General features: G+C 37.2%; 2 protein-coding genes across 2 annotated transcripts; both read left to right on the top strand.

Annotated features, from left to right (window-relative positions):
• Nucleotides 1-369: 369 nt before the first annotated feature.
• LOC101307927 (protein SCO1 homolog 1, mitochondrial-like) lies at nt 370-4,224 on the top strand. The gene is made up of 8 exons (XM_004288496.1): nt 370-440; nt 1,350-1,470; nt 1,715-1,879; nt 1,970-2,060; nt 2,687-2,899; nt 3,054-3,143; nt 3,240-3,372; nt 3,741-4,224. The coding sequence occupies exons 1-8, from the start codon at nt 433-435 to the stop codon at nt 3,847-3,849; spliced, it is 930 nt and encodes a 309-aa protein (XP_004288544.1). The 5' UTR covers nt 370-432; the 3' UTR covers nt 3,850-4,224.
• A 1,698-nt stretch (nt 4,225-5,922) lies between these two features.
• On the top strand, nt 5,923-11,311 carry LOC101307626 (flowering time control protein FCA-like). The gene is made up of 15 exons (XM_004288495.1): nt 5,923-6,091; nt 6,181-6,251; nt 6,350-6,428; nt 6,623-6,705; nt 6,805-6,856; nt 7,122-7,186; nt 7,426-7,480; nt 7,893-7,972; nt 8,062-8,126; nt 8,911-8,967; nt 9,056-9,359; nt 9,841-9,978; nt 10,101-10,232; nt 10,695-10,760; nt 10,893-11,311. Exons 1-14 carry the CDS (start codon nt 5,962-5,964, stop codon nt 10,755-10,757), a joined length of 1,374 nt encoding a protein of 457 aa, XP_004288543.1. The 5' UTR covers nt 5,923-5,961; the 3' UTR covers nt 10,758-10,760; nt 10,893-11,311.
• The last annotated feature ends 709 nt before the right edge of the window (nt 11,312-12,020 follow it).

Here is a 12,020-nt window from a genome sequence, read left to right as displayed (position 1 = left end):
GGGCCCAACACAAGTGATCTATAAGCAATAGATAATAGGCATACTATTCTAAGCAAAATAGAAAAATAAAGGGAAATTTAACATAATGCACAGAAGTGCCTAGGAGCTTTGCTTAGCGATTAGCAAATTAGCCAACACTCGTAAACTATTTAGAAGAGCCGAAAAACAAGGCCCGCATTTATTAGGCCCAATGAAATCGGCCCAAATAATAAGAAATTAAATTGCCAAATAATAATATAATAATAATATATAAGAAATTAGCCCAAAAACCCAAACCCCAAGCGGACTGCAGTCAGCCGCTTCCCCTGTAGTTGTTGAGATCGGGTGTTCATAGTCTGGAGTAAAAGGATTCGAACCTTTGCCTCTTTCCCCTCCGCATTCTTCTTCTTCTTCTTCTTCGTCTCTCTGCTCTTCGCTTCTCTCTATTTCCCAATGCTCAGGTGCCTTACTTTTTCACTCATTTCATATTTGTTTTTGGTATTTTGAGTTCAGCTCTATGTTTTAGTTCCAATTAGTATCAAACAGAGAACTGGTAACCAATTGAGATGTAAATTCTCTGATTTAAAAGTCACCAGTTGGATTATCATCTCCAAAATTAGATTCTTTGGTTAGTTATGTCAGTGGGTTTTGGATATATTTGCATTTAGTTCGTAATATTGGCGTTTGGTGTTGATGTTTAGGAGACTTTTTCCTGTTTGATTTAGTTCTTTTGGAGGAATTGGCCGGTTGGTAAATTCCAATCATGCTTTTCTCTAGTGCTTGTGCTGCTAAATTTCAATCATTGGCCAAGATGTGGGTAAGATCAAGGAAACAGGAACCCGATAAACCCTAACTACAACCCTGGAATAGCAGATCTTTTAAGATAAAAGTTTAGAGAGTTACCATCTTGTAACAGTGTACAATACTACAATGTTAAACTGTTTCAATTTATGGAGTCATAGTGTGGACGTAGAAGACCCATGTTTTATTGCTTATGCTTGCTGCTTGTTCAGTTGATTTTGATGGGATATGTCTTTGCAACCATAACCAGAAGAGAAACAAGACTAAATGACTCGTACTTTTGTTGAACACCGTGTTTCCATCTTTACTTTGTGGTTTAGATCAGCCCTAGTGAATTGTTTTTATTTCCACCTCTTTAGACTTTATCCACCTTCACCAGCCTCGGTGAATTGCAGACTCATTTTCAGGAAAATGGAAGTGTAATTCGAATAGGTCTTGAATAAAGTAATGCTTGTATTTTGGTCATAAAGCTATTTATGTGTTCTTTTATGTTTTAGTTTTGGTTTGTGTTAGTAATTAATTTAAAATGTATCTTTGTTTTTTTTGTCTGTGGCTTCCATCATTTCCAGGATTGTGAAACATCTTCAGTACGCCAATCGTTCTTTGGTAAGATGTGGGCTGCCAGTGTTATCACCTCCGCTCACTAAGGGTCTTCAGCATCATCATCAGCATCTCCCTCTCCTTCAACAGGTTTGTGTTTTGTTCAGTGATACCCTTGTAGTGTTACTTTTGTCTTGTTCATTCTCCATTTGACTCCCGGGAGAAGAAAATAAGTTGAAGTTCATGCTTCTATTACTATTAGTATTATTATTATTATTATCATTTCTCGTTTGATCCTCTAAAGATTCAAACTGTTGGAGTTATTCATATTCTGTTTTTCATCTTCCATTTTCTTTTTTTGGGGTTCTTTTTTTCTTTCTTTCCTGGAACGCAGTCGTTGATGATATATCAAAGATGTCCATTTTCAACAACTACCCCTGCTTCTGCAAATCAAGAAGGATCAAAATCAAAAACTTCGGAAAATGCTAATTCTGATGAAGGGAGCAAGTCGGGGGAATCACATGAAAGCAGTGATGCTGGAAAGTCTGTTCGTGGAGGGGTAATTGGAACAATTTCATTTGACATTTTCTTTCATGTGGTCAATAGAAAATTTAATTGAATTTCATCGACTTTGATGATGCTTTTGTAGCCTGTTTCGTGGTTGAGCTTTTTGTTGCTCGTAGCAACTGGGGCAGGAGTCATTCTCTATTATGACAAGGAAAAGAGACAGCATCTTCAAGGTAAACTACTATGGTGAGTTGGATATATGTAACTTTTGAATGTGAGACTTCCATAAGTTAAGTCAGCAGCTTTGTTAGGAATTCTTCAATGAACCATAAATGAACTCTTCTCACTCTCCATTGTGGCTGCTATCAACTTGGACTCAGAAGAAGCTCCTTGTGTATGTAAAAACTTGGATACTCAGTTAAGATAATTAATCCCCTCGATAAGCTGTTCCAGACTACTCAAGTGACTTGTAGCTTTTTTTCCCGTGTAACAAGTCACTCGTAGTTTAAGGGCTTAATATTGATAAGTCCTGTGATATAACTACTTTAATTACTACACTAGTCAGAGGTTACATGACAAAGCACAACTGTCACCTGTTATGACCTGCTCTATACTTTTTGTTCTATTCTGTATTATCAATTTTATTGTTCTTGTATCTCATGAAGCAGAAACAATTTTGCATATAATTAATTTTTGTTGTCTTTTATATGGTGGACTAAAGAACTGTGCTTCGATTTTTCCTTCGTAGGCTAGATGGTAATCTGCCCGTGGTCTAGTTACATCACCTATGTTATGTTCTTATTGTGTCCTGTTGCAGATTGATTTTGGTATATACTTATATGCATTAATATTGTGGCAGACATATTTAATGCATCAAAGGAGGTAAAGGAAGGACCATCTGCGGGAAGAGCTGCCATTGGAGGTCCATTCAAACTTATCAACCACGATGGGAAGCCTGTAACTGAAAAAGACTTTTTGGGGAAATGGACATTGATGTACTTTGGATTCACTCACTGCCCTGATATTTGCCCAGACGAATTACAGAAACTAGCTGCTGCAGTTGATAAAATAAGTGAGTTGTATGTTTGAACTTCTTTTTGAGTTGTTTAATTTCTTCTCTCAACAGATGAATTATGATTGCATCTGATATGCTTGTATGATCCTTCATAATCGTAATGCATTCTCTAGCATTCAATGCCTGAAAAGTTAATTATCTGTTGTTGCAGAGGCCAATGCAGGGATTGAGATAGTCCCCGTATTCATCTCTGTCGATCCTGAAAGAGATACTGTTGAGCAAGTCCGTGAATACATCAAAGGTAGGGATCAGGTTTATTAAGAAACTACTTAAAAGCTAATTAAATAAGCTATATCTTTTGATGCAAGTTCACTCAATTGTTTATATATTGTACCAGAGTTTCATCCAACGTTGATTGGGTTAACTGGTAACCCAGACGAGATACGCAGTGTGGCCCGTGCCTATCGCGTATACTATATGAAGACAACTGAAGAAGATTCAGATTATCTTGTTGATCATTCCATAGTCATGTACGTATCAACCTTTTGTAGATTATCTTCTGAACTGTAATGATTCTTCCTTTCTTATACATAAAACAACCGAGTCACATTTTCATGATCTAGCATTGAGTGTATAGCTAATTCTTAATTAATATTCATATTATTTGACTTGAACAGAGCAGAGTGAACAAATAATAAAGTATCGACTTTGTTGAATTGCTTATGGATTTCACCAATTAGTATTGCTTATCGACTTTGTTGATTGTTGGTTTATACTTTTCTTTCATGGTTGGTGAAAGTTTATACTTTTCTTTCATTGTTGTTTTATACTTTTCTTTCTGTATTGTAAAGATATATCTTTATGCTCTATGCCTCTATAATTGTTGGTTCTTGTGCAGGTACTTGATGAGCCCTAGTATGGACTTTGTTAAATTTTTTGGGAAGAACAATGATGTTGATTCGCTTGCTGATGGCATAACCAAAGAGATAAAGCAGTACAAGAAATAGAGGCAGAGGCATATTTTCTGTTCCTTCTCAACTAATGACATTTGCACAGTACATAATTTATCTTTCGAATACAGTGGTCATTTCTACATTTCCTTTTTCTTGATATTTCTGATTCTGGTTATATTTTAGAACAGTAGAAGGATTAGTTGCCGGGACAGTGACTATGAAATGAAAGGATCAACATGAAAATTCTATGTTGAGACTTACGAGTTGTTCCAAGAACAGGATTTTGGCTTTGGCAAGGTTTACTGGTTAAAGCTTATTGGCATTGATATCTTCTATTGTCTAGACACCTAAGTCGATGAAACTTCATTAAGCTTTGTATTTCTGCTCTATGAATTCATAATAACATGCATAAAGTTTTTATTTTATTTTATTTTTTCGTTTTTTCTTTTTCATGGCTAGTTATTCATTCTTTGTCTCTTAAAACTTAATTGTAAAACAACTTTACTAAACTACTTGCAAGAGTTGTCGTACGGTTAGGTAAGATGGCTACTATTTTCTTCGTTTCTTTTTCTTTTTTTTTTTTTTTGCTCTATCTCATTCTGTCTCTCATCAGATATCGTGGTTGACCTCCTTTACGACTGACAAGTTACCTGGAGTTTGGCAGGTGTGGCGCACAATGTCGTTTGCGCAAGTCAGCGACATACAGTGATGAACATTTTGTTATAAAACAGACACGAGTTGTCAATAGTTTTATATGGGAGATGATCTAAAACGAATGATGCATAGCTAGGGAAACCTTTCTGCAGAGCAGAAAAGACGTAGTTAGTTTCGGCAGGGTGTCACTGAAAATAAAGATTTGGTGGCTTGTCACCGAGTTTCACCCAAACCTTTGAAACTCATGGGTTTTTCGATTGTCTTCCTCAGGAAGTTTACTTTACGAAGGTGCCTAGAAGCATATCAGCCGGGCGACTATCCTCCAGCAACTGGGTGATGTTGCCGGAGGTGGGTGTTGTATAAGAGGGAATAAGGTAAGAGAAAAAGAAGAAACAAAACTATGAGTACGATGACAGGAAAAAAGTTATCAAATGTAGAAACCAACTACTGCATCCTGTTGGAGAATTTGCAATATTTGATTCACATAATGCCAACACCCTACAATGGAAAAATACACGAGTATACAGCTTGTACAATAACCATAAAATCTCATAGATAGTAATTATAGACTATATCTCGTTTTCTTTTGTGTTTTAGCGTTGGTTTTCTTTTTTATCTCGAGAGATGTCGACACGCACAACTCTTATCCTTGGTTTTCTTTTGTGTAATAAGTATCCTAGTATCCTAATCAACTGTCAATAGTCAATAATCAACATTGTGCTTCATAAGTGAGCGGAGAGCAATCTATATCAGAAGTATTATGCTATTTCAAAAAAATTTATACAATGAGAATTGAGCCCGGTTGATTTCAAAATCCTTGCTCCGTCCATGCTTCCAGCCCTATTTTTGTCGTTTGGATTCAAGAAAGAAAAAAGCATCCTTCCTCCTTCAACAGGTTCAACTCGTAAGTTCTCATTTAGTCTCAAACATTCTCATGAATGATCTGCGATTGAAATCGCGTGCAATGAGCAACTTCCCACCAAAAAGCCTCCGCCTGTTGCAGACCATTCCCTTTCGACGACCTCAAATCCACAGCCCTGCAAGAGCCAAGGAGGATACATGCTTAATTTACAACCATGGCATCGATGTTCTCCATTGACACTCCCTCTTCTATCACTAGCTCTTCTGGGGCAACCCCTTCTATATTCCTAACAGGTTTGTATTTTTGCGTCGTCCTCGCATATTGGTATCAAAATTGATTAGGGTACTTGGTTTTTTACGTCCCTTTATAAAATAAAATATTTATAAAAAAAGAAAAAAAGAATTAATAAAATAGAACCGCAGTACCGAACCGACTCCTATTTGGTCACTGAGGAATCGGCAGTCGTGCAACCGTAAAACTCTAAAATGCTCTTGTCGCGCTTTTGATTTTTCTTATGCTTCTTCTTCCGCACCCAAAAAATCAAGTCTGCAAAATTAGAGTCAGTGAAGCTGGATTGGCACGGAGAGCCACAGCAGCAGTCCCACGGGACTTGTTCTTGGCCCTCCCTCGATCCCCACCATAACAACAACATGGCCCACCATCCTCCTCCTCACCACCTCGACTTCCATCCCCACCACCACCACGATCCCAATGCCGCCTTCCCCAATCCCGTCCCCTTCTCCGTACGCAAAAGGGCTTGGCAACACTCTAATCCTAGAGGTCTCCCCTTCTCTCTCTCTCTCATTTGACCTCACAATACTGTACATTGTATCTACATTTCATTCTTTTTGTTTGTTTTTGGTTTGCAGATAATTTTGAAAACCCCAATCATGCCAAGCTTTATGTGAAACAAGTTTCGCGAACAGCCACGGACGACGTTGTGAGTTGTTTGTTTCCCTACTCTTGTTGTTGATAGTGTGTTCGTTTCTCGTTTGATTGCTCGATAATGTCTCGTTCTTCTTTCTCTCGATGTGTCAGATTCGGTCCTTGTTTGGACAGTTTGGAGAGATAGTCGAGGTTTATATTTTGAAGGATAAGCTGAATGGCGGCCAACAAGGTTGGCCATTTGGGAACGCAATGTTCTTGATATGTCTGTTATTACTTTTATCTCTTTCGTTTCGTCCCAACTTGTGAATGCTATATGTTTCTTCTCGTACAATGTGTGATACTTGCTTGGTACCCACATTGCTATTTGGGTAGTATGTACGATCAAGTAAGAAAGCAGTAACAGGTTTAGTGTTTCTCGTGCAGGAAATTGTTTCGTCAAGTATTCAACATTAGATGCAGCAGAGAGGGCTATCCGAGCCTTAAATTGTCAGCATTATTTTCCTGGGGTGAGCTAAGCTTCTGCCACATTGTTTAATTGGTCCCAAATGATGTCATCATAGTAACATAATCAATGGTTTCTGTGTGTGGCATTCGATTTTTTCCAGGAACCTAGTCCTATCGTAGTAAGATTCGCTGATGGGGAGAGGGAACGCCTCGGTAAGTTTCAAATGCATATGACCTTTTATATTGTTTGGGAGGGAAAAAACAATCCTGCTGTCACTTTCCTTCTTCTTTGATGCTAAAGAAGAGAAAGAGTATTTCTCACACATATTTGAACTTCAATAGTTTTGATATTATGTGCGTAGTTTATTGCATGGTTGATGGATATTAGGGTGCATTTGGGACTAAAAATTACTATTGCAGCACTCATAACACCCACTTTATTACCTGATGTGTTTTGTTCTCCATGTTTGTTTGATAGGGCTGCAAGACAGATTGTATGTTTGTGGCATTCACCCGGATGCTTCAAATGAAGACATTGCGGAAGTACGGTCTACTATTGTTTTGTTCTGAAATTTGTTGTTCCCCACCTTAGCTAAATAGTTGATATATGTATGTATTACATATATGTATCATGTTTGTGTGCACATTGAACTATTATGTTTATACAACTTCTCTTATTGATACTACCTCTATGGAATGAACATTGTTGTTCTTAACCCATATGTAGTTACACACTTGGTTAACTATTTCAAAGTTTTCTGATTCATTGCTGTTCATGACAGATATTTTCACCTTATGGTCATATTGAAGATATCTACATTATGAAGCCAAATCGTGGTATGTCCAAATTGTTGATACCTCTATCCTTCAATAGTTTGAGTTCCATCATATACAATCAGCACAGTGAAGAAAACTACGTTTAGGCACTTATCAGTGTCTCTATGTTGGAATTTTGATCTAAAGTTGTCTAGGATACTACTGCCTCACAAGCACTGCAATTAATTACCGTGCTTAAAAATTAATAAAATATCTGTATATTGGTGGATGATAAATCCAGTAGTATTGTCTGTGTCAGCACATCAGTTCATGTCTCAAAATTTCAGCTGTTGTTATTCATTTACAACCAATGGCATGAGCTCTTGTTTGTTTTATTGTTGCGGCATATTTATGTAAAAAGCTTATGAATGATTCTTTATACAACATATATTTAGTTATTTTCTTAATGTAGTTCATTACTTTGGTTTTGAAGGAACCGGGTTTGTTAAATTTTCCAGTGGAGTTATGGCTCTGGCAGCAATCAAAGCTTTAAATGGAACCTTTGTTATGAGAGTAATGCTTTTCAATTGTTTTCTAATCTTTACCATCTCATTGTACTTAGAAGGTATGTACATTTGATCCTTTTTTCGATATTACTTCAGGGTTGTGCCCAGCCATTGATTGTTCGTTTTGCGGATCCAAAGAGACCAAGGGAAATAGAGCGAAGGTTGTTGTCATTGTAACTCTGGTGGACTTGGTGTGTTTATATACATGGAGCTTCTAATTTGAGATCCCTAGATTTTAGGGGAAAAAAAAGCTAATGCCTGTGATTTCCATCATGAATTGAACAATGACCCATTTAAGTATAATCCTTACTTGATCATTAACTGAACAAGCATCTCTTTAGCCATATAACTATGATCAGATACTAAAAAAAAATTGTTGTTAAATGCTGAAATTATTATGTTGACAATTAAAATAGGTTAGCAATTTGTTATTTAGTTACTGTTTGTTTGGTTACCACGTACCTTGACAGAAGTCTTAGAGAATGGATGGATGGATGGTTTGGATTAAAGGACCACATGCCAGGGTCAATCAGATGGACTTCATTTTTTGAGAAAAAATCATTGAAGTTTAGAATGATCATCTCTCTCTCTCTCNTCTCTCTCTCTCTCTCTCTCTCTCTCTCTCTCTCTCTCTCTCTCTCTCTCTCTCTCTCTGTATATATATACATATATGTGCGCATATTTTTTTCAAACTGAAACACACCCAAACAAATATGAATTCATGAACAGGCTCACCTGATAGTTAGTTCAGTGTTTGGGCTGTTCCCGTAACCATATATACCTGATTCCCAAGTCATTCTTTTGCATAAATGGTTTTAAAGAAAAGAATCATGGCTGAAAAAGGCGTATGCAGTATTGATTAGCTGATAAGTTTTAGTTTGACTTTGGGTAGTTAATTCCAGAAAAGAAAAGCTTAAAAATTTATAGCTCTCATCCTCTTTTCAGGGGTAATTATGTATTTAGCAGTGCACCTGGTGGTCCGTACTCTCACGAACCAGTTAGGTACTTTTTTCTGTCTTCGAAGATGCTACCCCTTCCATGACTTTCATCATTATAGTTGACTGTTCATCTTTTACTTTACTTGCTGCAGGCCAGTGTCCGATCACAGTGGTTCCAATGGAGGACAGAATTTTCCAAATGCAGCTTATCCTGTCCAACAAGTTTCACAACCCCCGATTCCCTATTTAGCCAACCAGGAACCACTGGCTTCTACAGTGATGCAACCAACGTTTCCTCCGTTAAGACCACCTTTACAGTTGTCCAGGATGCCTCTACAACAAACGCAGATTACTCCAACAAGTTCTCAGTCTTCTCAAGTGGCAGTCACGGAGATGCAGAAACTGCATCTGCCACAATCACCTGGGCAAATACTTGGGCAGCAACAGGGTTCTCAGGTTAGTAGCAACACTGATAAATAATTTATTGAACTGCCAAATGGTTGATTGAAGAGTAAAGCATTTGCAGGATAGTAGGATGAACATGTTTTGATAGTTGTCATGTGGACACTGCTAGTGACACCCTTTATTTGGATGAATTGTTTTCATAAGAACTTTATAGAGTACAGGAATAATGTCTATTCTGTGAAACAATATACGATCGAGCATGTCTGAAGGGGGAATAATAAAAGTGGCTTTTGTAACCCTTAAAACCTTTTATAATAGCAAAGCTCTTAGTCGTTGCTGAAACATTTGCATTGGTGGAGAGAAAATTCCTATGGATGTATGCTCGGTTGTTCAGTGTAGACTATGTAACTAACAATGATGCTGTCACTCTCTGATTAATTTATTTTCTGTCATGCTGTGATATGGGCGTATGCGGAAATATGTTGTCGTTCGATGTTTTCACTTGCCTCCTGAAACTGTGATAAAACACCAGACATTTTCTAGCAATTCTACTTCATCAGCGCTGCCGTCAAGTCATGAGATAACTGATCCTCTAGAGTGTGACTGGAGCGAACATACCTGCCCTGATGGATACAAGTATTATTATAATTGTGAAACTTGTGAGAGCAAAGTATGTTTCGCCTTTCATCATCTTTTTTATATTCCATGTTTGTTTTTAGTCTTTAGAATATTTGATCAAGGTTTTATAAAAGCGGGAATATATGATCTCTGGCTATGTTTTCTGATCTGCAGTGGGACAAACCTGAGGAGTTTGCTTTATTTGAGAAACAGTTGCAGACACAAGCACAGCCGAATAATCCTTCTCACCATCTTCAATCTGTGTCATTGGTTCCTTCTACACAAATAGTATGTCAAAACCAGCAGGTATGTTGTCAGACACATGCCTTCGCATCAGATACTCCAACTTTATAAACCTTCCTTCTCTGCATCATTTGCCTCATTTCAGCTAATTATGATTTTATACAGTGTAAGTTCAGGTGCTTTCAATTGTTGATTGTCACTGGTTTGGTGCATTGTCTATTCTCTGTGACAGTTTACTCTTTACAATGTACTGTCGTCATATTAGGTACTAAGAAAATGTACAAATAAGGAGCTCGACTAAGAGTTTCCCAAGTAGAACTTGTATTACCCACTAGTATAAAAATTTAATGGTGTATCGTTGTGGTGAGCAGTTTTATCGATTTCATTTACTACTATTGTAGGAATGGAGAATGCCTAATTAGCAATTTTGGAAAAGCCCTGGATAATGCAAAATGTAAATAGGGTCTATAAAGATACCTTGATTTTGTAATACTAACATGAAATTGTTAATTATGTGACTTTTAGGAACTCAATCAGGTGCAATTGCAGTCTGAAACAAGTCCTGTTGTTGGCCCAACATGTGTGTGACAGGTATGATAATATAATTACAATATACAATTTACTGAGGCAATCACCAAAATGCATCTGCTTGAAAGTGGCATTTTTATTTTTTAGTACTTCACCATGTTTAGCCATTCTTGTTTTGTTTTGTTTTGTATGCAGAGTGGTTAACATTACACACAAGTTCACAACCTGTTCCTATACCTGGGTTAGGATTGAGCCATCAGTTGGCTGCGGGTATATTAGCAAAATCGTGATTATTGGTTCACACCTACCTCTGAATTCTACTTTGATTGAAGAACAACTAAATGAGAGCGAATTGTGTACAACAAGTGCTATTCTGCAGGGAGATGGTGGTACTTAAACTCTTTTTATATTCTTATTGTATCTTATTATTAAGTAAGGTATTAGACATTTAAGTAGCTTAGAATAGTGAACACTTGCAATCTGTTAGACACTATAGGAAGGTGGCCATGACTGCTTCTGAGTCTTCGAGATGGTCTTAATGCCATCCAATCAACTTGTTCCTATAAGTCAGTTATGTAATAAGGAGATATGTATCAACTGCAGTTTGCTGAAATAACTTTGATAGTAGTTCAGACAAGACTTTCTTGCCATGTTCTGTCTTTTTTTCTTTCTTTTTTTTTCTTTTTGATTATTGCCATGTTCTGTCAATTGCTATGTTCTCTGTGGGTTTTGATGTATACGATTCAGAAATTTGAGATGGAGTTCATCTTCTGGTCTTTCTTGAAGCAATAACCATGAAGATGCAGCCATTTAACAACACGAGTTTAGTCGACTATCAACAGTCTATACCTTACACAAACCCTTATAATTTTAACTTGTATATATCGTTGTTCAAAGTTCAAACCTTTGTCTCCTATTGTTTAATGCTTCTTTCATGATGGTTCTGTCACTGGGTATGGATACACAAATGTAGACACCACATGAATCTAAGGATATATTCCGACATGTAAACCAAATCACATGCCCAATGTGAAGGCGGTGCAACTTTGTTGCTAGTGTTGTATGGCAGATTCCATTCTATAATACCACCATTGTTCAAGTTCAGTGATCAAATAATGAGGATGAACTCAGATTCAATGGCGTGACAAAGTAAGCAAAGCATTTACTGAGAGGCTCAATATGGGTGGGTAGATATTTTTCTTGTAGCATACGCAAGCATACATATTTGAGATAGGGCATTGGATTTGCCACCCAACATCATAATAGCCTCAGAAAATCATCACCGAGCCCCAGGTCTTGGTACTTACCATCTCTCTCTCTCTC

Source organism: Fragaria vesca, linkage group LG1 (assembly GCF_000184155.1).
Source record: "Fragaria vesca subsp. vesca linkage group LG1, FraVesHawaii_1.0, whole genome shotgun sequence".
Lineage (NCBI taxonomy): Eukaryota > Viridiplantae > Streptophyta > Magnoliopsida > Rosales > Rosaceae > Fragaria > Fragaria vesca.
The sequence above is the reverse complement of the archived record's forward strand: the minus strand, read 5'-3'. Positions and strand labels throughout refer to the sequence as shown.